The sequence below is a fragment of the Crocodylus porosus genome, unplaced genomic scaffold (assembly GCF_001723895.1).
Source record: "Crocodylus porosus isolate Cpor-Errol unplaced genomic scaffold, CroPor_comp1, whole genome shotgun sequence".
NCBI lineage: Eukaryota > Metazoa > Chordata > Crocodylia > Crocodylidae > Crocodylus > Crocodylus porosus.
The window spans coordinates 132,241,784-132,269,583 of NW_017728886.1; the positions used below are offsets into that span (position 1 = coordinate 132,241,784).

The following is a 27,800-nucleotide window of genomic DNA, read 5'->3' on the forward strand; positions in this document are numbered from 1 at the left end:
ACACTGGTTTGACCCAAATCAGTTAAGTATGATAGTACATTCAACCAGGTTTGTCTTAAACCAGTTTGGGTCACTTTGAAACTGGTTTATGTGAACTGAGCTTCTGTTATGTTACAGGTTTAAACCAGTTTCTGATCACTTAAACCAGTTCATGTGTAACTTCTGTCCCTAGCCTAAAATAACTCCATAAAATCCTATTCTACCTATATTAAAAGACCAGTAATGTGCAACTACTCATTTTTTGTTAGTCCCTGGAGTGGACACTTATGAATGTACTGAAATATTATCTAAAGTCTGTAAATTCTTGAATTATTTGAACAAGTAATAGGAAAAAAAAACTATCTACTGCTTGTGAGCTAATAAATTATATTAATATTAATAATGATAATAATAATGACAGATAGATTTTCATGGTTCTGTAGACTAAAAATGGATAGACCAACAATATGAAAAGTCAAAACATTTCTCCAACACTGTTTCACATTCTTTCATTTACAGTAACTTCTTCTCAGCTATATATCTCTTATGGTCTATTTGTGGCAAGGACATATTAGAGTACTATTTGCTGATCCTACTTGCAAGTCTAATCAACACCAAGCAAATAAGTATAACTTTGCTTAAATTGATATTATGGTTGTATGTCTGTTATGTTGTTTTTGGGAGCATGGTTTTTAGCCAGAATCCTTAATAAATTGAAATAACTTTAAGGCATCTATTAAGCACATCAGTAATAATGATACTGAGAACAGCTTACTCGTGCCAGCAGTGGGAAGTGCCACTTGTGCTGTGCTACCCTTTTGAATATTGTAGAAGATATTCTTTCAAGGGCAGGGCAGATTAAGAATGCATCGCTCTTTTTGCTGGGGCTCGTGATCCCTATCTCTGATAAAAGCCAACTATGTTAACCAGCTCCAAGTTATTCACTGGATTAGATGTGGGAAGCGTCTCCTGTTATCTTAATGAAATGAAAATGAAGTACAATATTCACTTGCATACCACACACAACTTCCCTTAAAAAAAATCAGCCCTCAAAAACTGGGGTGCATGTCTTAAGCAGGGAAGCTGATTTTTTTTCACTAGAATAGAAAAGGGAAGGAAAAAAGCAAGCAAACATGATGCTAAAGCAGCTGCCAAAACAGCTGTCATTTCTCCCCAGTATAGCAAGCAGCATGGGTTAACTCTTTCACAGCTGCTGGTAAGGCAGCATCTTTTGGCTGAAGAGCCACTGAGGTGGCTGGGGGTTAGTGAGCTGTTGCATGGAGTCTGCATTACCTTTGTGAGACTTGTGGTGTAGAAACAACACTTCAGTATTTACAGGAATTTATATAAAGAGCTACTTATAGTGAAGAAGTAACAATTTTGCTACTGTCCTTGCAAAGATTTGGGAACTAGCTTTGTTGCTGTCCCAGTACATTTATGGATTTACATATGAAAGCATCCTAGCTAGGCAACCCTGTATAAATTGTTTGCCCCCAAACCAGCAATAGAAACCAGTCATAAAAAGGTTCATAAAATTGGCTTGCAAATAGGATATGAAGGCATTGGTTAGGCCTGTGTGAAGCAGCTAGTATTCGCTTCGGATTCAGCCAATTCAGGGGACAGTGATTCAATTTGGTGATTCAAATCACCGTCCTGAATCAATTCAGCTGAATCAGCCAGGCCCATTCCCCCCAGCCCAGCAATGGCTGCCAGACCCGCCCTTGCTCCCAGCTCTTTGGGAAAAAAAGGCCCAACTCTGCAGGTGCTGCCCGGCGGGGGAACAATCCTTGATGACCCCCACTGGTCCACGCTGCACAGGGGGGCACTACACAAGCCCCCTCCCCCCCCTCCCCCACTAGCTCCCCCAGCCCTCACATGGGTGTCAAGCCCAGGCCAGCTCCAGCCTTTTAAGAAAAAAAAAGAGAAAAGCCCCACACTTACCGCTTCTGCCCCTAGTACTGACCAGCTCAAACTCTGGCTGCAGCTCCCCACTGCAGCCATGGGGGACCTCCTGAATCATCACAGCTCTCTAAATCTTTTCTGAAGATTCGGAGAGCTTTGAATTGATTCGGACCTTTAAATTGGTTCCAATTCAATTCAGATTTGGAGCTTCAGCCACTGAATCAGGCCAAATCTCCTCCGAATCGAATCACCACCCGAAGCTTTGCACAGCCCTACTATTGGGTCATGCTATCTAAGAAATTAAATACTATCACAGTGATACCTGTTCTGAAACTTCATTAGGTTTCAAATCATATCAAAGCCTTTTTCTTCATAAATATACGTTCAAATGTAAGGCAGGAAAAACATTTTAAAACCACCGCATACTAAAGAAATTAACCCTTTCTGTCTTCTGTTTGGTAATTTATATAAAGTTTGATCGATACAAATCTTTAACATACAGCACTCTGCTGTCTGTGCATGAAAATATCATCACGTTAAAGAATGTGATGAGGTGGGCTGGTTTGGATTACTGTTTTTGGTCTAACCTCAGCAGTTACAAGGAAGACTGTAAGATTATCACTTCTGCCTACAAATTGAGTAAAGTACCTCAAAAGGCTCTATTCCTTTTTTCTGGCAAATCCTTCTCTGTTAATTGTGCTAGTCTATCATGGAAGTACTCCCCCATTCTTGACTGTAGAGAGCTACAATGTATGCTGGGTACAGAGGGAGGTCCAAAGGAAAAGGAATCATTCCCCCTTTTGTGTGGCCTTCACAGTTTTCAGACTCTACACTCTGAGGCTCACGAAAGAGGAAGGGGGTGGGTGGAAAAGTACTGGACACTAGAGTGAGTATTAAGCACAGGCCAGGGACAAGGCAGATGTGGCCTACACCATAATTCTCACATACCTGGCATTTACCTAGGTCCACTCAGTTACAGGACTCCCACCATACAACCAATAAAGCTGGGTAGCTCTTCCCAACCTACTGCCTAGGACTTGATTTATTTCTGTATTCCTTCAGCTTCTCTGCTGCAAGGGGCTGTGGTTTGAAGAGCATAATATGGAGCCTGGTCTGCAAAGATTTCAAGTCACCCTTTTCAGACACAAGTTACATCAGCCGAGATCCCGGGTCTCACTTGTCACTGGGACCTGGCTCTTTTGGCCTTTATCTGCAGTAGACCCTGGCTAAAACTACAACAATTAGACCTGTCTACATTTTTCTACACCTGTGTTTTCCTTATCCTACCCATTCCTTGGAAATGCTGCAAGGACGGTGATGTCAACCACTTTGGTTCAGCTGAAAAATTCCTTTGTTATGCCACAAAAATATGTGATTGATGAAAACCACAGCATGTTGGAAACACAACTCAGTTTTACATTGCTGTAAGAATACTGAAGTCAGTACAATTCCACTAGTTAAGTGAAAATTCAGGCCCAGAATCCTCAACAAGAAACAAAATCTGTACATTTTTAGGATTATAGATGTTACATCAGGTAGCCAGAGGTATTTCAGGGGTGGCAGGGGCAATATCTTGTGGGGGAGGCACAACTGCATGGCATTTGATTTGACTTATGCTATAATCTTTTGGGAATACACGATGGGGGATGGAAAAAGAGCAACAAAGGAAGGAGTGCTCCTTCTTTGCAAAGGCAGACAACAAATCAGACAGAGCAGGAACATGATTCCTAGCCTCAAACACTACAAAATGGGTGATTTACAGACAGGGTTTGTAATTTTGGGGAAAATAATTTGGCAAGAATAGAAAAAGCAAAAGAGAAAGAAGAAAAAAAGGACAGTGGGCTCTTTCCCTCTGCTAAATAGGGCACTAAGTGCATAGACATACAAAATGGGAGGATGTTGCAGTTTCTATAAGATGTGATCCATGCATATTGCAGGGTTATCATTTTAAATTCTAAGGCTAAACAAAAGGGAGGAACTCTTATCTTTTCTGTAGTCCTCTGCTAGGAAGCAGGACTTGCAAAATCCAGAAGGATTCTCTTAGTACAGTGCTTATATTCATAAAATACATAGAAACCAGATACATGACATGCTGCAAGATGAAATGGTCAGTCTATACAGAACACAAAATAACTAAAGGAAGATCTTCACAGAGAGCTCTGAATTAGAAGAGGAAGCAGGACACACTATCTAGACTGCATGATGATTTAAAAATATGAAACCAAACCTTTTCTACATATATATTCTGGGTCACTGACTAATAAGGACCTTTCATGACCTACTGTTCTTATTGTTCAGATACTATGCTCAGTATTAGACAAGGTTTGGGGGGGCTTTTGCTTTGTTTTGTTTTGTTTTTTACCTTATTCTCACAGTGATCACATAGATGAGCTCCAAGATTATAATAAGAAACTTACCTGACTGCATATTGAGCCTGTCTTCTCATACTTTACATAGTATAATGGAATTATATTTTTGCCCATAATGATCTGTAATGGAAACTTTTTATTTTATAAAGGGTTTTTCACTACAATGTGTAGATATTGTATTTGAGATTCTTATTTTGGCTTTTTACTGCACCAGTACAGTACACTTCACATTATATCAGGTACTTGTCTCTTAACTCTTTATATGTACTATGTTCAGAAATGAAATAAGGAGTTACTTTATCTGTGGGGCCCTTCACTCCACTTAAATTCCACATTCCTGGATTTTAATATGGGATTTTTTTTTTAATACGGGATCTTTACCATACTGTTTCATACTATAAAAGAGTTGTAGAGAAATAAATGATTCTGGAGCATTAATTTGCCACTGATCATACTGACATAATTAACCTCTGGTGGGAGGTAACTCTGTTTTGCTCCCCCATGCAATGTGTGCATGTGGAGGTGTAGAAGTGACATTCACCAGCCTGTCACAGATCACGGGACATATCATCCAAAAGACACAAGAATCATGGGCCTATGCAAAATGTCTGCTTAGTCCTCTAGGAAGGGCTAGAATATGTAGCTTCCATTTTCCTCCCCTTTGACAGTGGTTGGTTAAAGGAAGACCAGATACTAGGATAGAGTGAAATCTATTGGAATAGAGTTCTTGTGATATTCCCCTCTTTTCCAGTACCTCACTCTTCATACCTCACAACACTCATGCCTCAGAGTCTAAAACTGAACCAGAGTTTATAATGTGCAAGAAGAGGTTTGGGTCTGGGTACTTTAGAGCCAAGTGCTTCAAAACTCAGGGAAGATTTAGAATTTTATGTTTTCATTTTTGTTTCACTTCTAATAAATATAGAACTTTGCATTCAGATGTGCAGTATATAAAGACAATCTCTCTAGAGATTATAAAAGTTCTCAAAGATCCCAGAAATAATTTTGATAATGCATTAAATTCCAAGAGGATATAATTTGTTACACGACTCACTCTTCCTTTTATAATATCGTCTACTGAAAATTTTCCAGCCCTCTGAAGTATGATACAATGTAATTTGTCATATTATCCTTGTATTTTACTAGCAATCCTGCAAAAGTTAAAATAGGTTCCTGTATTTCCTGTGATATTTGAAATACAAATTAATTTCCCTATATAATGCTAATTGCTGTAGCCCTGTGAAGCTGTAATTCATTATTTATTTATTTATTTATTTATTTATTAAAAGAGCTGAATGGAAAGTTAGTACTTAATTCAAAGTGAGGTGAAGCAAGTTTGAGTTTATTACCACTCTCAGATACCACTCTCAGATTTATTATCACTCTCAGATAACCACCTGATGGTGGTTAGAAATAGAGCAAGTAACTTAAGCACTATGATATGTCATCTGTTATGTGATAATGCTACACAACAATTAGAGTGGAAAGCCAAGAGCAGCACTAAGAATCTACTATATCCTTTACTAACTTCTCATAAAATGAGCAGCCTGACACGCAGGGAAAGCACTTTTCCAATTCTGTAGCTTTCTTTAATCTGGTTTATGCATCTACATTTTCTGGAAATAAAGCAGCTGCTTTATATAAAAGGCAACAGAACCATGTGGCCCATTTCTGTTCCATATTCAAATCTTCAGTGCATTATCATCTTTTAGCTATGATGACAAGGGTGGGGGGAGAAAGCAGTTTATTTTCTAGTGCAATTTGGAAAGTGCTAAGGCTACTTCAGTTCCATATTGTTAATCAGTCTCAGCACTGGCTAATGAAGTTTATTATAGCAAAGTAGCATACAAAGTGCTTGGGAGCAACACAAAAATGCTTTGAATTTTAAAATACTAATGCAGCAAAACCTTCCCTAATCAACCACCGAAGGACCTTGTAAAATAGAATAGGCATCTTTTAACCAAATAGTGATACAGATTGTGATACTGAAAAGTGGAGAATATTTTTCTGTCTTCTTATTTGCATCACAGTGGGTGCATCTACATGAAATGGTAACTGTGCAGTAGCTTAATAATACTGCACAGTAGCACAACACAGCGCAAACAGTACTAGTATGTTACTGTGCAGTATTATTAGGCTACTGCACCATAGCATTACTAAAAAGACATTTGCCTGGCACTACTGTGAAGTGACTCTGGTTACTGCACATTTATTTAGTATTTGATTATACAAGTACTAAATTAAATGCACAGTAACTACTGTGCATTAATGAATGTGTAGACATGCCCAGTAGCATATAGATAGACTGACCATATGGGGCAATGTGAAATCCAAGACACTGCCCCCTTCCCTCCTCCCCTGCCCCTCACCTGTCAAGTCAGCAGCTCTGCTGCAGAGGCAGGGACCAGGCAATGCAATGAGCACAATAATCAGGCAGCTAAGGGAGTCAATAGACTGTACATGACCCGTTGTTCTTTATTTTACAGATATTAATCATCTCCCCCTTTTAATGGTCATTTCACTAATCAAGATATCCTGTTTTAAGCAACTTTGCTGCTTGCAAGGGCTTCCTATTTCAAAACTACTGCTACTCTGCCTCCCTGCCCTGTGCCTGGGATGCTCATTTTTATTTTCACCAGCCATCTGGGAGTGACCTCCAAAATCCAGAAGTGTTCCAGCCAAACAGGGATCTATGGTCACCCTACATATAGAGAACTAGTTAATTTTAGAGCCCCATTGTATGGGGGACTCTTGCAACAGCTAGCCAGGGACACCCGCTGCCCTGCAGAGTAGGCATTTTAAAACATGACAAAATAAACATATGTAACAAATATTCAGAAGAGACAGCTACTTCACTGATGGGTTGGTCTGCCTCCTGGAAATAGTGCTAGTTTAACTGTTGATAAATAGTGCATAGCAAAAGCAGAAACTCTATAGCCAACATTATTATATTTTAAACATTATAGTACCATTTTTCATCATGGACTTTCTTGATTATAACATAATGGGCACATCTAACGTGAGACATTACTTGGGCTAATTAGCTGAACAGCAAACATCTCGGCATCTATACATGCACCCCTATTAGGCTAGAGTAAACTAATTTACTCCTCAGCAGGATAGTACTTGTAAATACTACCCTGCTCCAGAGTAAAAAATCCCATAGCACATGCGTAGATGCTGACCTGGCTGGCTGGGGCATAAAGGTGCTTCAGCGTGGGGCCTGCCTGCTGGCTAGCTCCACACTGAGGCATCCCTCATGCTCCAGCCAGGCCCGCCACAGCATGATGAGCCAGGCGCAGCAGCCCCAGGCTGATAGGTTGACTCTCAGGCTCCGTGCCAGCCAAGGCTGCTCCAACCCAGCTCAACATGCTGCAGTCTCAGGCACATGTTCTAACAGCAATAAATTTAAAGTTTTATTGCTCCCAGGCACATGTTCAAGCAGTGTACCTAGGAGCAATAAACCCCAGAATGTATCACTTCACATTAAATGTAAGTATAGATGTACCCAATGTGAAGGAAGACCATTTTCTACATACAGCCTTACTGGTACTAAATTAATCTGAGGAAAGTTAGCTCATACCACATACACATTCAACAGTCTTCATTAGCATATGAGAATAATGGGACAAGCACTGCATTAGATACTTCTCTTACCAAATGACTATCAGCTCAGAGTGATCATATCTCAAAAGTTTTCAAATTGTGCGGTAACCCTTTGCCATATAGATAGGTGAAGAGGGGATTAGAGAGTAGTCAAGTAGGTTTATTTTTTCTTGAAAACCAATTTGCCTATGCAGAGCAGATCCAGGTAAAATGCTTCAAAGAAAACTAGGGAGAATGCACTGTGAGGAGAAGGATCAACTACCCAAAGTCAGGATGCATTTGCCTCAGGGACCACTGCAGCCCTGAGGCAGTAGTTGCAGACAGGGAGCTGTTCCACTGCTCATTTTTTACTCCATTACGGAGAGGTTCTTTCCAGGCTAATCCCTATTGAAGTAATTTGCAACTTGTTTACTTGGACTGTTTATAGGGTCTGGAAAGAAGAGAAGCCCTTAAAAGCAAGGTATGAAAAGACTTCACTTTTATTTCTATGTTCATTTGTATTTGGCGAGGTCTAGTAAAAATGCCAGAGCTTGTGAACAAGTGTATGCTCAAAAACAATTCTCTTCAATGAAGTTTCAATAAAGTATCTTTTCTTTAGACTTAGAATAGGCACTATTTCAAATGTTTTCCATGAATTTTGAATGCTTTCCATAAATTTTGGTTGAAAATAGCTATCCTTTGTACTGTTAAATCCAGCTATCTTCAGACTCAAAATACAGGCTATTTTTTAATATTTTCAAGATATTATCAATTAATTTGGTGTGTTTTCTTTATATTTTGACAGTTATTTTTCTAATGGAAGTTAATTAAAATGAAAACATTGATAACCCTGCGTATTTGCACTGACAAATAAGTTTTACCCAAAAGAAGATTTAACTATTTCTGGGGAAAAGAAAAAAAAACAGTAAAACAAAAGAAAACAATGGATGAAGTTTCAATGAAATGGTGTGAAAAAATGCCATTAACTAGAGTTATGATTAAAGAGGTTCTTTGTTTGAAGGCCATTATAATATATGAGCAGTTTAAGGCCTTGTACAGACATTCAGTTTGTCCTGGGACAGTTTCTGCTCCCCCAAGGGAAACCACAAGTGTATAGATATTCAGACTTTTTCTCCCAGAGCAAAAATGATCATTCCAGGAGAAAAATAACCTGGGAACAAACAGGGTTAAATCACTCCCAGGAGTGTTTCTCCTGGGACAATGAATATCTATACATTCTGTGGCTTCTCTCAGAAAAGAACATAGTTGCCCTGCCCCTCTACCATCCCAAGGGAAACAGTATGTCACTTGCTGGACTCTGCTGCTTTAGCAGGAAAAGAACACACTCTCTTCATAATCTCTTCATTGTGCTGAATGGAAACATGGACTGACCATAGACAATTTGGGTCAGCCAATCAAGGCTGCCCTATGCACTCCTGCCATGTGGTAAAAAGGGAGCCTACAGAGCATGCTGAGATGCGTGCACAGGGCTCCCACTCCACCCTCCTTTTACACAGTGTCAGCACTGCAAGCTCTCTTCAGGACATCAGAACAAGGAGCAATGGTCTCAAGTTACAGCAAAGGGAGTTTAGGTTAGCTATTAGGAAGAATTTTCTCACTAGGTGGGTAGTAAAACAGTTGAACAGATTACCCAGAGAGGTGATGGAAGCTCCATCCTTGGAAGTTTTCAAAACCCAGCAAGACACAGCTTTGGCTGGGATGATCCTGCTTTGGGGATGGTCCTGCTTTGAGCAGGGGGTTGGACTGGATGAACTCCTGAGGTCCCTTCCAACCTTAACTTTCTATGATTCTATAAATTAAATGTCTCCACATGTGGTTATTATTTAGGTTCTCTACCAGGAGAACAAACTTCTGAAAATTCTCCTAGAGTATCTAAAAGTTTGTATGCAGCTTAATTAAAGCCCAACTCAGTGTATTCTGGTCAAGTACACCATTCAAGCACCTTTGGACAGCAGAATGCTGAAGGCTAGGTAAGTATAGTGAATAGCTGCAAACATAAATCTCAGCAACAGCATCTATAAAAGTAAAACCCTGGGTTGACTTGTTTTTCCAAAAATCCAGCTGTCCTAAAATGTAACAGGATAAATGAGCAGGCAATAAATGTGAATGAGTAGATAAAGAGATGTGCTTAAAAAAAATACAGTCACTAAAGTGAGCACAATAAAATGTGCAGATAAGATAAATAAGAGAAGCTAGAAAGAAAGTAATAAGGTCACTGATTTTAGAAGTGTGAAACAAACTTAATGAAAACTTCTGAAAATCCTAAAGAGTGGAAATAACCAGAAGTAATGGAAAGACAATATTTTTAAAAAAGTTAAAAACCTCACTGCATTTCAAAGCTGGAACAGAAAACTTTGGACCCAATGTTCACCATCCTCTATTTGAAGAAGACAGCATATAAAGATTGTCATGACACTGTAGGTTGAAAAAAACTGTACAATAGCCTCCTTCTCCTCAATTATGCTATCACTACTAGCTACATCTACCTACACACAGAGTTGGACACACTTAACATCTTTCAGTTTGGGCTAATATGAAGAATGGAAAGTTATGCTTGAAACGCTACAGGGCAATGTAGGAGAAAGAGACTTTCCACCTCCTTGCAGAAAATAAAAATATATGTTCTATTTGGTTACTCGCTGTTTGGTTTTACTACCAAGAATTTAAAAAATGATTGCCCCTGAGGGCTGTTATTTAGGCTAATAGCTCCTGTGATCATTTCTGTTATGAACATTCCTGACACCAAAATAAAGTGTCAACTTACTTGGATGGTAGATTCATCTAAGTATTGTATTTTTTACCAGCAGGACAACAAAGCAATGATATCAGTCTGGATGTGTTTTTATACCAATAGGTATTGCCTGTTCAAGGGTGTGTTTTTGTCCAAATGATTTGTTTCTGGAAGAACAAAGATATCTCATTGTTCCCTTTTACAATAGACTCCCCCTACATTTGTCTAGCATAGATTAAAGAGAGAGATCATCCTACACATTTCAGATCCCATCTTTAGTAGGTAAATTCAGTACTTGGACTTCTTATACCTTACTAAGCTGTTAGCACTGTCGGGATCTTGTGCTGTCACTGTACCAACAACAGTCCTGGTCTTTGCATTTTCATAAACTTCCATAATGTAGGAAGGCATGGTGAAAAGTGGAGGTTCATCCACATCTCCAACAATGATCTTCAGCATAGTTACATCCTTAAACGGTCCCAAATGTGAGAAGCGAACATCAAGGTGGGTATTTGCACCTTCTATATTAAGTGTATAGGATTTCTTCTTTTCATAGTTGAGTGGCTGTGAAAGAAGAGAGACATGACATTACCATAGTGTGTTTTGACTTAAATTGCTCACAATAAAATTTTCTTTTCAACTTTTTGGAAAGACTGTAACCTATGGGACAGCTGTCTTAACATGGTAGACACTTCTACATATAGGAATGTGTAGATACACATAGTAGAAAGCAAAGATATCTCAGGAAACACAGATCAGAGTGTAACAGAATGTGGTTACCGCAGATTCACACCAAAATCAAGCTGCCTTTGGGATTCACCATGTGAAATCAAATCCTGAATAGAAAAGGCATTGGAGAAAAATGGCCCACCAGCCAACAGAATTCCAGGTGCCCCAGGGTGACCAGAATTTTTTAGAGGATTCTGGTGACTCATGAGAATGTTGACGGGGGGTCAGGTGGTGGTAGTTAAAAGTGGTTTAGGAAGTTATCTAGGGGACATATTTTGTCTTTGGATGATCCCAGGCTTGGGCAATCTAAGGTCCCTAGCTGTCATGGCTGGCAGAATCAGCAGGAAGGCTGATCTCTAAAAATACTGACAGCAGTCTTAGGAGAGGTAGGGTATAGCCAAATGAGAAGGTAAGAAACTTTTCTTGTCTTTTTATTTCTATCTCCAAACCCAGGGTCAGTTTTGCTTGTGTAATTGTTTTCTCTTATATTATCACTCCATTTGCTGTTTTGTCTTCTTACTGTAGCAAAAGTGACTGCTGGGTGAGCGATTCCAGTTTAACCCTTTCTATGAAAAGGGGAACCTACAATTTCTTTCACAACCCAACAGGGTGGCCATCCAGGCCTGGCAGAGATTCCCTTATAGCAGCTGCAGAGTCCAGTATAAGGATAGTGGAGTTGAGGCTTGCTGGGATAAAGAGAGATCTTAAGGCAATCTTGGTCTGTGGGTCAAGTGGCAGCACAGTGGGGAGAATTTCTGGGGGTGCCCTGTGGATGGGTTTGTGATAGGTGCCATTTGTGAACAGTTGATTCTCATTCTGGGATAATGTGAATTTTTTTTATTTACATATTTTTTTTAGCTTTTTCCTCTATTGTCCAACATTAAAAACAGTTAGAGAATGACTGTGAATATGCAGATCAAATTGCTTTACCACTAATTAATTTGTGTGTTTAAGTGAGAATGCATTTTAGCCCATTTCCTAAGTATCTGATTCATAAAGTGTCCCTGTCTAGGAAAGCATTCATGTATATTGTTAAATAGGGAAATTTTAGCAGGTGCTTAGATTTAAGCATGTACTTGAGTAATTCTCAGAATAGGTATAAGTGTATGATCATATGCTTCCTGGGTCTACTGCCTGGGAGTAATAGAACTCATAGGAAATTACCAGGATGGAAATAAGAAATTGGGCTTCTTTACCAAAGGCAAGACAATCAGACAGACCACTCTTATCTCTCATTCTGAGTGGACAATTTCTTCTGTAGAAGCCCAGTTTCTGACCTTCTATACATTTTCTAATTTAAAGTTTGCTTCTTTTTCTCAGTTCTGAGCATCTCCTTGAATATTACATAGAAATTAAACTATAGTAAGATATTAATAACTTTGCAGTCACATACTTAACATTAGGATATATAAAATTGAAAGCTGCCTGTACAAATTGAATTTTAGCTACTTGTGCATGAGTAGTATGCTACAACTGCAGTAACATTTCTGATTATTGGAGTAATATCATTGAAATAAAAAAGAAATTCCAGAATGTGGTCAACTGTGTTTAGTTCTGTCATCAGATGAAAGGTTTTACTCACAATAGTTGAATAAGACAGAACTTCAGACAGCTTTTTGGTTATCAATTTCAATCATCTGTATAAATAGACAAGACACTCATATCTTTTTGTCCTCAGTCTTTCATAGTATCAAAGAATTTTGCAATATAGGGGAGTCACAACTGCCCCATTCTGGTCTCAATTCAGCAAAGAATGTAAATATTGTAGTTCTATTGACTTAAAGCCTGGAAAATACCTATGGAATCATCATTAGTTTAGACCCATCTTGCTCCCATCTGTTGAAAGTTTATCATTGATTTAAATGGATTTAGATTCAAGGATTTGGTTAGAAGGGTCACTGATCACTGCTAAATTTATTCTGATGGACAGGAAATGGCTGACAAACTTTGTACTGACTCAAGACAGAAGCTACTGATTTTCTCAAAAAACTTACCAATGCCCTCATTTCTACATTCTCTGAAGCTTCCAATCATCAGTTACCTGGACATTCACAATCAATGATGAAATATTATTATTTACTTCGGTACTTCAGTCAGAGTAAGACTCTAGTCAACCTAATTTACAACCTAATGAATGGTAATTTTTTAAATCTGCAGAGTACAAATAAAAGTTTCAAGTGGGAATTGCCTGTTTCTGAAGAATGTGCATAGTTTTCAGCTAGAACCAAAGGCTACACTTTCTTAGACTAGGATTGCACTTGACTGATTGTGAGAACTGATTGCAAGAATCTGGATAAACTTAATGAGATATTTGTTTACTGGAGTTATCCTAAGAAAAAAACATTAAAACTAAGGCTAAATTAAATAAATAGGTGTTGAGTGCAATGCCTTTCTAATTTCTGGAATTTTTACTCACTGTGTTTCTAACAAAAGATATAGAAGGGCCTAGAAAATCTCATACATTTTGACTTAAGAGACTGAGACTGTAATTATTTAGCCAATTATCATGGCATTAATCCAAAAAAGAAAGAGGGACTCTAGAAGTATGTCAACAGTAATAGAAACTATAGGCCCCCCACCGAATGTGGAAAGTAATCTAGTTACAGATGATGCAGAAAAAGCTGAAGTATTTTTATTTCCATCTGCACAAATGAGGGCAGCTACCAGATGATCAGAGTAATCAACAACAAATATAGGGAAGGAGTCAGGCATCCCATAATAATGGCAAAAAGTACAGGGATTACTTAGGTAAGATGGATGCTTTCAAATTGGCAGTGCTGGATAGAATATACTGTAGGATACTAAAGGAATTGGCTGAGGTAATTTCAGAGCCATCGCATACGCTTTTTGGGAATATGTGAAGGTCAGATAAGGTCTCAGATAATTGGTTAAAAGGGCAAATACAGAGCTCATCTTTAAGAAAGAGAAGAAAGAGGTTCTGAAAAATTACGGAACTGTTGACCTTGACACCCGGAAAAATCATGAAGCAGATCCTTAAGGAATATATTGTGAAGCATCTAAAGGAGAAGCAAGTGATCAGGAACAACCAAGAGGAAGTCATGCCTGCCTTTCCTAATTTCCTTCTATGATGAAGTGATAGACTTTGTAGATTGCAAGGCACCATCTTTGACTATCTCCTACAACATTATCACAAGCTGTGATGCTGGGTTTTGAGTTGCCAAGTCTGGCGACGCTTGAACGTTGAGGTGTTGACCAGAGTCAGGAGGAATGATCTTAATTCAGGTACAATCCAGGTCAGAAGCCAAGAAATCAGTCTGCAACTGGGGTCTAAGAACAAGCTAAGCGGGAAAGCCAGGAAATCAGGCAGAGAGCAGAATCAGAGAGAAAGCTAGGTCAAGAAGCCAGGAGACTAAGCAGAGAACAGAGCCAGAAAGTAAATAAGGATGAGACGTCATGGGATCAAGCAGAGAACAGAGTCACAGCACGAGCCAGAGGGAACAGTGAAGCAATCTGAGATGAGGTTGCTTTCTGTTGCCCAGACATTTCCTGTTTCAACTCAGGGGTTTATATGGTGGAAATAGATGGTCAGCTGACCCTGGCCATCCACTCCAGTGCCAGTGAGTGGGGCAGAGAGATAGGCCCTGTTGGGGGCTTCAGGCTAGCCTTGACTTACCTGGGTGACCAGCTGGTCACACAGGCCAGGCCAAGACCTCAGTTTTGAGGCTGTGGCCTGAAACACGCGAAGGATATACAGAGTAGATGAAAATAATGTAAGGTGGGTACACAACTGGTTGAATCATCATGCTCAATGAGCAGTCATCAATGACTAGCTGGAAAGAATTATCAAATACAATTTCCCTGGGGTCCATCCTGGAGCTGGTATTGTTCAACATCTTCCTAAATGATTTAGACAATAGGATTGAGTGCATGCTTAGCAAATTTGTACATGACCCCAAGTAGGGTAGTTTCAGATGTAACAGAGTACAGACCTAAGATCCAGAATGACCTGGACAGACTAGAAAAATGGTCTGTAATTAATCAGATGAAATTCAGCAAGGACAAGTGCAAAGTCCTGCAGTTAGGACAGAACAATTGCATGCACAAATATAGACTGGGGAATGACTGGCTTGCCTGCAATACTGAAGTGAAGGACATGGGGATTATGGTGGGGGGGGAGGCAAAGCTGAATATAAGCCAATGGTATGTTCCTATTGGAAAAAAGTCAACAGTATCCTGGGTTGTATTAACAGAAATGTCACTTGTAAATCAAAGAAAATACTTCTTACGCTGTATTTAGCATTTGTGAGGCTTTGCCTGGAGTACTGTGTCCAATTTGGACTCCACACTTCAAGAAGCATGTGGCTAGATTGGACAGAGTTCAGAATTCATAAAAATAATGAGAGGCATAGGAAGAGGATTTATGAGGAAAGTTGGAAAGAGCTAGCATTATTTTTCTGGAGACAAGAATATTGAGGGTAGATTTGATAATAGTCTTCAAATACCTGAAGGGAAATTATAAAGTGGATGGAGATGGATCTTTTCTGTGGCTGTTGGAGATCAGACTAGAAACAATGGTCTCATGATGCAGCAGAGGAAATGTAGGTTAGAGATTAGGAGGAACTTTAACTCTGAGGGTGGTCAAGAAGCTACCTAGAAAAGTAGTGGAATCTCTAACCCTGGAAATTTTCAAGAGCAGATTGAACAGACACTTGCCTGAGACAGCTTATGCAGGGACCTTGACCAGAAAGTTGGACCATGTGACGTCTCTTCCAGCCCTACTTTCCTATGATCAGACAGGAACAATATTCAGAGAGGTTTACGCAAGCTTTTCACTTAGGTTAACAACACAAGCCTCTAAGCAAGCATGAAGTCCTGAAAAGTTATATTCTTGCATCCAAACTTCATACTAATTTCAGTTAGTTTGTACATTTTGAACAGAACCCCGCCCCCCCCCCCAAAAGCCAATATATTTACTTTTGATATTCAGATGTACTTCATGATATTGTATAGTATGTTGTTTCAGGCAAGTGTGAAAGAGAAATAGGAGTTTTATGCCCTGGTATTACAGAAACAATTTCTAGTTGACTTACTGAAAGAAACTGATTCTGAACTTAGAGAAGGTTTAGCTATTCCATATGAGTTGTTACAGCAATTAAAAATGGGACAAAATTTTCAAAGATTATCTTGAATAATTTCTCAGCTCTTAAGCTAGTAACACAGAAAATAAATAATTTATTTGGGTTCTCATTCAAATAATTGATCAAAATTTAGATTTTAACAAGTCCATCCCACATGCTTCCCACATGCTGCTGGGGACAGGAGGAGCCCATCCAGATCAGCACCGGCCAGCAGAAGAGGCAGTGGAGCTGTGCGCCACTCAGGACTGACAGGCACAGGTAGGGGGAAAATGCAGATGAGCCCCTGCTGCTCTGGCCAGGCTTGTCCCATCCCAAGCAGCACATGGCTCCATAAGTGCTTCTGCTAGCTGGTGCCAACCCAGCTGGGCTCTTCCCATCCCCAGCAGAAAGTGGGAAGCCAGGTTCAGCTGCGTGCTGCTTTTCCTGGCCGGTGCTGACCCGGCCGGGTCCTTCCCATCTGGAGCAGCATGTGGCTGCCGGGGACAGGAGGAGCCCGGCCAGGTCCACACCAGCCAGCAGAAGTGGCAGTGGAGCCACGTTTTGCTGGGGATGGGACAGGACAAGCCCAGCTAGAGTGGCAGGGGTTCAGCTGCATTTTCCCCCTACCTGCGCTGGTCAGTCTCAAGCGGCACATGGCTCCTACCATTGTTTCTGCTGGCCGGTGCCAATCAGACCGGGCTTGTCCCATCCCCAGCAGCTTGTGGGAAGCTGGCTTCAGCTGCATGATGCTCTGGATTGGACGGACCTGGCCAGGTCGGCACCCACCAGCAGAAGCAGTGGTGGAGCTGTGTGTCGCTCAGGACTGGCTGACTGAGGTGCGGGGAAAGTGCAGCTGAGCCCCTGCTGCTCTGGCTGGGCTCATCCTGGCCCAAGCGGCACATGGCTCTGCTGCCACCTCTCCTTTCTGGTGCTGACTGGGCCAGAGCTGCGGCCCAGCTGCTGCTTCCCCTCCCCAATACGGGCCCAGTCCGACCCCACATAGCCCAAGCAGCACTGCACAGCACAGGGAAAGCCTGCCCAGCAGCCACTTTCCTGGGTTTACCTGCAGGGCAGGGCCCTTTCCAGTCCTGTGCAGCAAAGCAGAAGCTGGCCCAGACACTTTTTCCCGTCACCAGCGCCACAGGTTCTGGCCCAGCCCGCCCTAGCCCTCTCAAGCTGCGAACGTGGCCTGAGCCAGGGGCGGAGCGAGGCCAGCTGTGTCAGGCTGAGGTCAGGGTTGGTTGCCTCACAAGTAAACAGCCTGAGGTGCTGCAGCCAGCAGCTGGTGCCACTGGAGGCTTTTAGAGTGGCGGCCACCATTACATGCATTTTGAAGGGGTTCTGTGGGCCAGAGGGAAGTGCATGGTAGGCCGGCTTGTGGGCCGTATTTTACCCACCCCTGTCCGAAAGGATATAAGGACATGTGGTGCTAAATCAAGATTTGCTGCGGCATTGAATTTCAGCTTACTCAAAGCACATTAGCTCAGCAAGACATATCCTTTCTTGTCTAAATACACAAGTGACTCATACCACTTATTATTTTGTAGTTTGATATAAGAACAGGTTGTATGTACTCTTGTCATGTTATAAGTAAAGTGCAAAAATAACTTATTCCCAAATATTACTTTGCCAAACAGAATGTATTCACTCATGATTTTTACTTGTTTGAAGTGAGGACTGCTTTTATCTCAATACAAATTCTCCAGTTTGCTTTCATGTCTCTAAAATGCACATACATTATTTTTATTAGGAAACAGTCATAGTGAACATGCTGTTATCTGGTTACTTGTTTTGCCATAGAATCATAAAAACATAGGCCTGGAAGGTCCGCAGGATGTCATCTATTCCAATCCTTGCTTGTCCCTCTCTCAAGTGTTTGTTTAACCTGCCCTAAAAATCTTCTAAGGATAGAGACTCAACAGTTTATCAAGGTGCTCTGTTCCAGTGCTTAACCACCTTCATATCTGGAAGCTCTTTCTAATATCTAATCTAAATTTATGTTAATTTACTTTCAGACCACTGTTTCTTGTTCTGTCCCCAGTGAATACAGAGAAGAGTCTCCCACCCTCCTCTTTATAAGAACCTTTATGCACCTGAAGACTGTTAACAAATCCCACTTTAATCTTCTCTTCTCCACTCTAAATAATTATGGGGTTAAAACCTTTCCTTCTAAATCACATTTCCTAGACGTGTAATAATTTTTGTTGGTCTCAGCTAGTGGTTCACTATAATGCCCAGGCCTTTTTACACAGTAGTCAGGCCTTGCCACTCATTTCCCAAGTTCTTATTGTGCATTTTATTATTTCATCCTGAGTGCTTTGCATTTGCATTTGTCCTCAGTGAATTTCATCTGACAAATGGAAAGCATAGTCTGAAAATAATTTAGTGTAGCAGGCTCACCTTTCAGAGCTTGGGTTGAGTCCCAGGCTTGAAATCCTGCTGTTCTGATTAGTGGATCAGGAGAAATAAAGTCAAGCCCCTTTCCTGAGGGGTAGGGGGAAAGAGCTTCCCCAGGCCTGACTGAAGACTGTAAACTGTCAGGTCCGGAAGACTTCAGGGGCAGAGCCCTGAAGTACATAAAAGGAGCTGTGTGCCCAGATGCAGCAAGGGACTCAAGAAGAGTGGAGCCAAGAAAAGTTGGGGAGCTCTCCCTCAGCAGGCAAGGCCCAAAGCTCCTGCAGCTGCCACTGAAGGAGCAGCTTTGGGAGCAGTGCAAGACCTCTCGGGCTGTTGATGTCACGTGGGGATGGTGCACAGAGACCTGGCTTTGGGAGCTGGAAGCGGCGGTTTGAGCCTGTAACCCCAGCAGGGCCAGCAGGCCATACAGTGCGCAATGTGACATTTTTAAAAGCCCATACATAATTACATTTTCTTAGTTATAAAATTTCATTTTAACTTACATCTCCTTTCCAACCCAATACTTTCTTTCAAGAAGTTTGATTTAAATCTTCTCATCTACTGCCTTCATATGTTTTAAATATTCTTATTTCATTCCTTCTGCCTTTATTCAAGTTGTGCATACACATTAACAGAATACTGATTTTAAATTCACTCTTCACTTTTAGTTTGTGCAGTACAAACTATACCCACAAGATTTAATATTAAACAAACTAACATGAGAAGTACTAATTGATGTGTGTTAATCTATGTGAAGACTTAAATCTAGCAATATTTTCATACTGTTGGTTAGGTTTTGAAAAATTAATTAATACATTAGAATAGCCGGAGTTATTTTCATTTTTTAATAATAGCAAAAAATACTAATCCAGTGATATATTATAAGTAAGGGGTTCCAGACATCTTGTGAGATATTTCCTTAGAATTCATTTCAGGGGATCTACTAAATATGGGCTTGAAATGAACTCTGTGACATAAGATCATTTACATAAAACATGGTTATGAATTACCCTAAAATTAATTTTGCATTGTGACTGTCAAATTTTCTGGGTAATATTGGAACAACTGTGCTGCTTCCTGCTGTATTTAGTGTTTTATATTACGTATAATATAAATGGGAAAAAAGAATTATACCTGGTTTTATCTAAATTTGATGTACTTGGATATTAATTAACATTGAATGCTAAACATTTTAGAAACGCAGAAGATTTAAGTAATTACTGTTTTTGGATAGTTTGTTCCCTGACTCCTTTTCCTGTTCTAATACTCACAAACATTTAAAGGTTCTAGTGGGGAAGGTCATGTTACTGCAGTTTTTGCTTCATTAGGTTTACAGATTACAACACACACATTTCCATTGTGGCATCTGCTTGTTCTACAGCTTTCATAAAAAAAAAGCATGTTAATTATATCCACTGGGACACTTCCAAAGACTTTTGCTTACCTTCTTCAGGGAAATAATTCCTTCTCGTGTCTCTCTGTCAGTGGATATGGAGAACATGCCAGAGCCATCACCGTTTATGATGGTGTACTTCATGTCTGCATTCAATCCAGTGTCTGCATCATTTGCCTTGATTTTGCCTACTGCTGATCCAACTTGAGCTGATTCAGGAACATACAGCTGGTAATGTTCTGGGGGGAAAAAAGTTAAAAAAAAGATTGGTGGATATTTCTAGTCAACCTAAACAGTAGAATTTCAAAGTACTCAGCAGAAACCCATCATATCCACTAAACAAAGAACACAGTTTTCTGGAGAAACTGATGGTCCTAATTACAGAACTCAAACCTATTTTTTACATTTACATACGGATAAATCTATACATCATCTGAATTCAAGCTACCAGGAGTACTAAATTTCTTACTTAGATTCCTGAATACATTTAGACTAAAATTTGGATCTCAGGGAGTTATTTGTTCAAAACACCAATTACTTTATGAAACATTCAAAAACTGAAGAATCTTTTGTTGTTGTTGTTTGTTCAACATGAAATCTGGATATTTCACTGGAAGTTTATTTAAAATTTTGGTGCAATAATTTATTATATTCGGTCAGTGACAAAAAGTATAAACCATAATTTTTACCTTCAATAACTTACCATCAGTAACAATCATATTATTATTAATAATTGTATTATTTTATTAAAGAGCCTGCAGATCTCTGTATGCCATGGGAAAGATTACTCTTTCCATTTAAATCATTTGTCCCTGCTGAACCTGCAAATTTTTCTTCCCACAGAGAATCTTAATAAGCTTTTGATATTTTGGCACTGTTACTGGGTATTGTACATGTTGCACAGAAAAGGGAAGATTCCCACAAGGTAGGCTCTGTGAAAGAAAACTCTTAATTTGCCACCAGCAGAATCACACCTCTCCATCAATCCTGGTACAGAGAATGCATTAAGAGCATGATATGGTGGGGTGTGGCTGCAGCATATAGTATTGTGGCGATTCCAGGCAACGGTGCAGTCAATTTGGAGTCATGAGAGACTTCTATAACTTAGACAAAGTATCTAAGCTTCATTGGAGAAGAAAAGGGCCATGAATGAGGGCAGTTCAGTCCAAGGCAGCCTAGCATCAGAAATGCACACAGATGTTTTATGAGGCATCAAAGGCTCTATTTCACAGAATATTTTAAAAGCATATTTGAAGAATGACAGTAATAGACCATAGGGCTTTTATCTCTAGGACACCAGTTCAAATCTTTTCTGAGTTGACAGTGGTACAATCATTACCTTCTGAAGACATATTGGTAGTATATGAGATGGTGTGGTGGTCCTTGCTAAGTTCCCAATTAAAAAAAAAAATGTTCACCTCACCAAACACATTGGGACAGTTAAGTTCTACTCAATATGCTTGCCGCCAGCCTAAGCAGAAGGGCTGAATCACAAAGGAAATTGCACTGCCTTCACACACATTTCAAACAGGACTAAGGACTAGTGAAAAAAGACAGTATTGCTTCCTGCCAGTATCACAGAATGTCATGGAAACCATGTTTCAAAACTGACTGCATTTTTGTATAGACGGTAAGAACATATGGTAAGGACTGCATGAAATTACTTAAAGAGATATAATAAACCCTTATACTTCACTGCATGAAGCAACCTCCAACTCATAGTAGAAGGAATCTCAATGAGAAAGCTATTTCACAGCTACCTACAACTGCTTCTTACATTTTCTTGAAAAGCTTGTGGAGTTACCAACTGCCATACCCATCAGTATATATCTGCAGTAGATCTAACACAGCACAAGGTATGATTACACAGCAAATGTTGTGTTAACTGGCACCTTACAAGCTGGCACACTCTGTCAACCAGCATCCTGACTTGTATGGGGTTGTAAGGGAAAAGTGAAACTGAAAGTACCTACTGTGGCACTTCCGGTTTTGCGGAGCCCCTGTGGCCCAGGGGAAAGCAGCCTGTGCTGCCAAGCCCCCACGGTCCAGGGCATAACAGGCTGCACAGGTCCCCCTCCATGTCCCGCAGGGCCCACAGGGCCTGCAGGAGGGGTGTTGATGTGGCAGGAGGGGCGGCATCATGGTGGGAGGGGCAGCAACACCCCAGATGCGTTGGGACAGGCGGCAGCCAGAACAGGCAAAGACGCCTGTTCGGGCCACTCAGTTATCCAGCATATTTTGTTATCTGACACCCTCCATTCCCTGTGGATGCCAGATAACAAAGCTTTTTCTGTAACAAGTATTATCATAGCCAGTCTACCTGTAATCTAGCTATCCAGGACAACAGAAACAGTGTCAATATATTAGGGTCTGGCATGTTCTACAAACCAGTGTGAACATACAAAATCCCCAGAAGTTTTAGAAATCTTCACTGTTGTTCATTACACTAGCTACATCAACCTAACATGTATCTGCTAGCATGTACGACAATCACACCATCATTTTGCTGTGTAAATATAAACCTAGGTGTGCTAACAAATCTGATGAGGCATGACAATGATTAGGCTTCTAAAGGAGCACCTGTTTTGTGGTTTCATTTTCAAGTATTGTCAAGCTGCTTATTCCTATCCTTGCCCTTGCTTTACTAACATATAAATGTTCCTATGGACACACAAAACTTTTTACATATTAGTCTGAAAAAGTGCAGTATAAACATAAACAGAAGCTGAATTCATAGACTTACTCTCACACACACACATACGTATATGGAAATGTGGACGATATAAATTAAAGTACACGATAATTACAATAGCAACAATAATAACAGTAATAATGATAAATGCAGTGACAAAGGCTCAGTCTGTTTTTTGAATGATCAGATGTCTCCCCAGTTAAAAAAAAAAGAAGATATTTATGAACTGGTGTCTTAGAGTCTTATCTGCAAAGCTGAAGAAACCACTTTAATGACATGGGAGGCATATACCCTAAGAAAAGTTTTAAAGTGAAAGAGAAAGACCAGTCACCTTGAAATAGTGCCTAGAAGGTAAGAGTAAGATGTGATGGTGGAATTTACAGTAGAGAGAAGTTAAGGATTACAGTAACTATAGAAAAGAAACAGAGAAATAAATAAAATGTAAAATGGAAGCTGCAAACTGAAGAATGAGACTGACTTCATTTGCCCTGATAAGAAGGCATTATAGTATTATGAGAATAACCTAAGGTTGTTAAAAAATAGTAGGGCTGTGCAAATCTTCAGTTGCTGATTCAATTCAGTGGAGATTCAGCCTGAATTTGGCAGCTGAATCTCCAAATCCAAATTGAATCAGGAGACCTTTTAATCTATCTGAATTGAATCGAAACCCTCCAAATCGATTCAGAGAGATTTGATGATTCGGACATAGACACAGCTTTAAATGTTTTTTCTATATACCTCAAGGTACCAGGCAGCTTGTGAATGCTGAGATTCTGGGGCAGATTGAGCATCCCACGGGAGCATGTGAGGGTCCCCAATGCGCTCAGCAGGGGACCCAGAAGTGGACTTCTGGTACACTTCCAGGTCCACCGGGGATTGTGTGGGGACACCCTCCCCCAGCTCGGTGACTGGTACCTCCTGGGTGTGGGAGGGCACCTGGAATCCCCCTATGGTTGATTGCAGAGTTGGGAGGGTGCCCCCTCTCACTTGGTGGCAGACCCACAAGTGGACCAGAACTACTTCCGGTCCACTTCCAGGTTCAGTGCCAAGCACGCAGGGTGCCCCCACCCCGTGCTCCTATGGGATGCTCCATCCACCCCACCACCGCAGCATTCACAAGCCACGCCTGGTACCTCAAAGTATGTAGAAAAAAAAATTTAAAGCTGTGTCTATGGCCAAATCACTGATCCTTCAAATCAGCATCAAATCTTCAGATTCGGATTTGACCTAATTGAATTGGGACAGTGATCCAAATCAATTAATTGAATCACTGCCCCCAATTTGGGCTTCTGCAGCTCCTGCTTGTGTTTCAAGATAATTTGCATCATCACAGATCCTCACAGGACGTGAGAGGCTCCAGACCAGCTAGAAACTGACTGTCCAGAAGAATTTTCCATCTATTGAGTCCTCAGTGAGATCCTAAGAACTATGAACTTTCATTTCTACCCAGGAGAATCTTTACAATCTTTTCTCCAATGCCTGATGAAGGATGCAAGCCTGAAAGCTTGCGATTAAAGAATTCTTTTTGCAAAAATCTTGTTGGTCTAATAAAAGATATCATCTCTACTACTAGTCCTGATTTTGGTTTTTATATGTCACTTTAACGTGCAGTAAATAGGCCACTGTGCATTAAAGCACATGGGTAGGCACACCCAAAATGAAGGATTTCTAATTCAGATAGGTCCTACTGTTATACACGCTCATGAAAATAATAAAAGGATAGGGATGTGGGAAGTATAGCTTTGTGTGATGAACCACATGGATAAGGAGGCAAGTTGATCTGGAAGAAGAGATGCCGAGTGCTGGTCATAGGCAATTCCATCCTGAGAAGTTTAGAGGGTCCCATCTGTTGCCAGGATCCCTTGACACATGAGGTCTCCTGTCTGCCCGGAGCAGGGCTTAAGGATGTGACAGAGATGATCCCAGCCATTATCTGGGCCAATGATTACTACCCCATGGTCCTAATCCATGTGGGCACTAACGATGTGGCCAGGAGCAGCCCAGATCACCTGATGGGGCAAGCTGAAGGAGATAGGGGTAGAGGTGGTCTTCTCATCTGTCCTTCCAGTGAGCGGACATGGGTGACACCATGAGACCTGTATCAGAGAGGTCAACCTGCAGCTTCGGAAATGGTGTCTCGAGGCAGGCTTTGGCTTTTTGGACCATGACCCATAGTTCAGGACAAGAGACATGCTCGGGTGGGATGGGCTTCACCTCTCCTCAAAAGGTAAGCGTGTGTTCTCTTTCAGGTTGGCTGATCACCTCTGGCAGGCTTTGAACTAGGCTTGTGGGGGAAAGGGGAGGATGAGGACAGGTGGAGCCATGGAACACTGAACAAAGAGTCATCCATAAGAACATCCCATCCAAGACAGGTGACAAGCACAAGAAATATCCAGGTAAGAGATAGGGGCCTGGACAGTCCTGGGAATAGGGGGGCATACACCTTCAGGAGGCCTTAAATGCCTCTTCACCAATGCTTGTAGTATGGAGAACAAGCAGGAGGAACTGGCCCTCCTGCTAGCTAACACCAACCCAGACATAGTGGGGCACACTGAAACTTGGTGGGATCCAATGCACAACTGGGTGGTGAACATCAAGGGCTATAGGCTGCACAGGAGGGATAGAACATGAAGGGAAAGTTGGGGTGTGGCGCTCTATGTCAAAGAGCAATATACATCCTCAACAAACAAGACTGGGTCAGAGGAGGGGCAGACTGAAGTGCTCTGGGTCAGAATACAAGAGGGTTGGGGAGAAAGGGACTTAACAGTGGGGGTCTACTACAGGCCACCCAACCAGGGAGAAGAGCTAGACTGGGAATTCTCCGGTCATCTTGTGGAGGCAGTTAAGTCAAAGGATGTGGTGATCATGGGTGTCCTAAACTATCCGGACATCTGCTGGGAAGAGCAGTCAGCCAGGTCTGACCACTCACGTAGGTTCCTAGCTGAGTTACAGGATCTCCATCTAACCCAGGAGGTGCACAGCCCCACCGGGGGAAATGCCTTGGTGGACCTGGTCCTGGCCACAGGCGATGACCTGGTGAGGGGACTGTGGGTGCTCGACCACCTGGGCAATAGCAATCATTGCCTACTGGAATTCACCATCCAGTGCAGGGCGTCAAAGGCCTACAGCAAGGCAGCAGCCCTCGACTTCAGGAGGGTGGATTTCAATGAAGTAAGGAGACTAGCTGGGGAGGCTTTTAGGTCCCAGTGATGAGGAAAAGTACTGGAACAAGCAAAAAAAAAATTAGGCCATAATAAGGAGTATAAGTAAAGGCCAAAAAACAAAGGGACCTTGAGATAAACTTATTGAGAGACAGCTAGAGAAAACATGTTTAGTCTTGCAAGACTCCAGGGTGATTTATTGTCAGACTACCAAGAATGTATTCAGGGGAAGGCTTCTGTGTGTCTTTTTCTCACAAGTATATAAGAGTCTGTATCCTGCAGCTGGAGAGAATTAGTCAGCCTTGCTTCTTCTCCCATGGCCATGAAAAACAAAGCACTCTGTTAGCCAAGCAGTGATCCTGTCATGATTTCCACATCACCAGAAGGGAGGGAAGTTGGGAGTTGAAGAAAAGTGGTTGTTCCTTAAGGAGATGATCCTTTAAGCCCCAAGGGTGACAATCCCAACATGGATCAAAGGGGACAAGAGTGCTCAAAAGCCCCCATGGCTCACCAAAAGCATCCAGGAACATCTAGCAGACCTCCTGAGGCTAAAAAGAAAGGCCTACAAAGAACAGAGGATGGGATTCATCTCCAAGGAGGAATTTTTTGTACTGGTCCGGTCCTGCAGGGAGCAAACCAGGAAAGCCAAGGCTGCAGCTGAACTCCAACTAGCTTCAAGCATCAAGGACAAGAAAAAGTCCTTTTTCAGTTATGTGGGGAGCCGGAGGAAAAGCAAGGGCCACATTGGACTCCTGCTGAACCAGGTGGGATAACTGATGCCCAGGAAAAAGCCAATCTATTAAATGGGTACTTTGCATTGGTCTTTCATCAGCCCCATGGGACGTCCATGCCCCCTACGGGACAGGGAGGTCTGGGTGAGGGAGATCCCCTGCTCTCCATCAATGCTGACCTCATGAAGGAAAACCTTGAGAGGCTGGATACCACCTTCAGTGGGCCCTGACAATCTACACCCCCAGGTACTCAAGGAACTGGCTACCATTATAGCCCAGCCTCTGACATGGATCTTTGAAAACTCCTGGCACTCTGGTGTAGTGCCTGAAGACTGGAAGAAGGTCAATGTGGTGCCTATCTTCAAGAAAGGGAGGAAGGTGGATCCAGCTAACTATAGGCCCATCAGCCTGACTTCCATCCTGGGGAAGGTCTTAGAAAAGTTTATTAAAGAGGCCATCCTTAATGGACTGCCCAGTACTAACCTCTTGAGGGATAGTTGGCATGGCCTGTTGCGGGTAGGTCTTGCTTGACCAATCTCATTTCCTTCTATGATCAGGTGACCAATCACCTGCACAATGGAGAAGAGATTAATGTCATATATCTTGATTTCAAAAAAGACTTTGATCTGGTATTCCATCCATGATCACCTCTTGGTGAAACTGGCCAACTGTGGCCTTGATCCACCATGATCGGCTGGCTGGGGAATTGGCTCCGTGGTCAGACTCAGAGGATGGTAATTGATGGAAGTCAATCATCATCGTGCCATGTGACTAGTGGGGTCCCCCAACGCTCAGTTCTTGGATCCATATTGTTTAACATCTTCATTAATGATGTGGATATTGGAGTCAGAAGCAGACTGGCCAAGTTTGCTGATGACAGTAAACTTTGGAGCAAAGCATCCACACCAGAAGACAGGAGGGTGATCCAGGCTGACCTGGACAGGCTCAGCAAATGGGCAGATGAGAACGTGATGGTGTTTAACACTGAAAAATTCAAGGTTCTCCACCTTGGGAGGAAAAACCTGCAGCATC

General features: G+C 41.4%; 1 protein-coding gene across 1 annotated transcript in view; it reads right to left on the reverse strand.

The window, feature by feature from the left end:
- CDH18 (cadherin 18) overlaps nucleotides 1-27,800 on the reverse strand; it is a 485,140-nt gene that overhangs the window by 57,033 nt on the left and 400,307 nt on the right. Inside the window, exons 7-8 of the mRNA XM_019541925.1 lie at nucleotides 20,236-20,423; nucleotides 10,898-11,151 (exon numbers count right to left, since the gene is read on the reverse strand). Of these exons, the coding sequence (XP_019397470.1) occupies nucleotides 10,898-11,151; nucleotides 20,236-20,423 (442 nt within the window). The remainder of the gene's footprint in view (nucleotides 1-10,897; nucleotides 11,152-20,235; nucleotides 20,424-27,800) is intronic.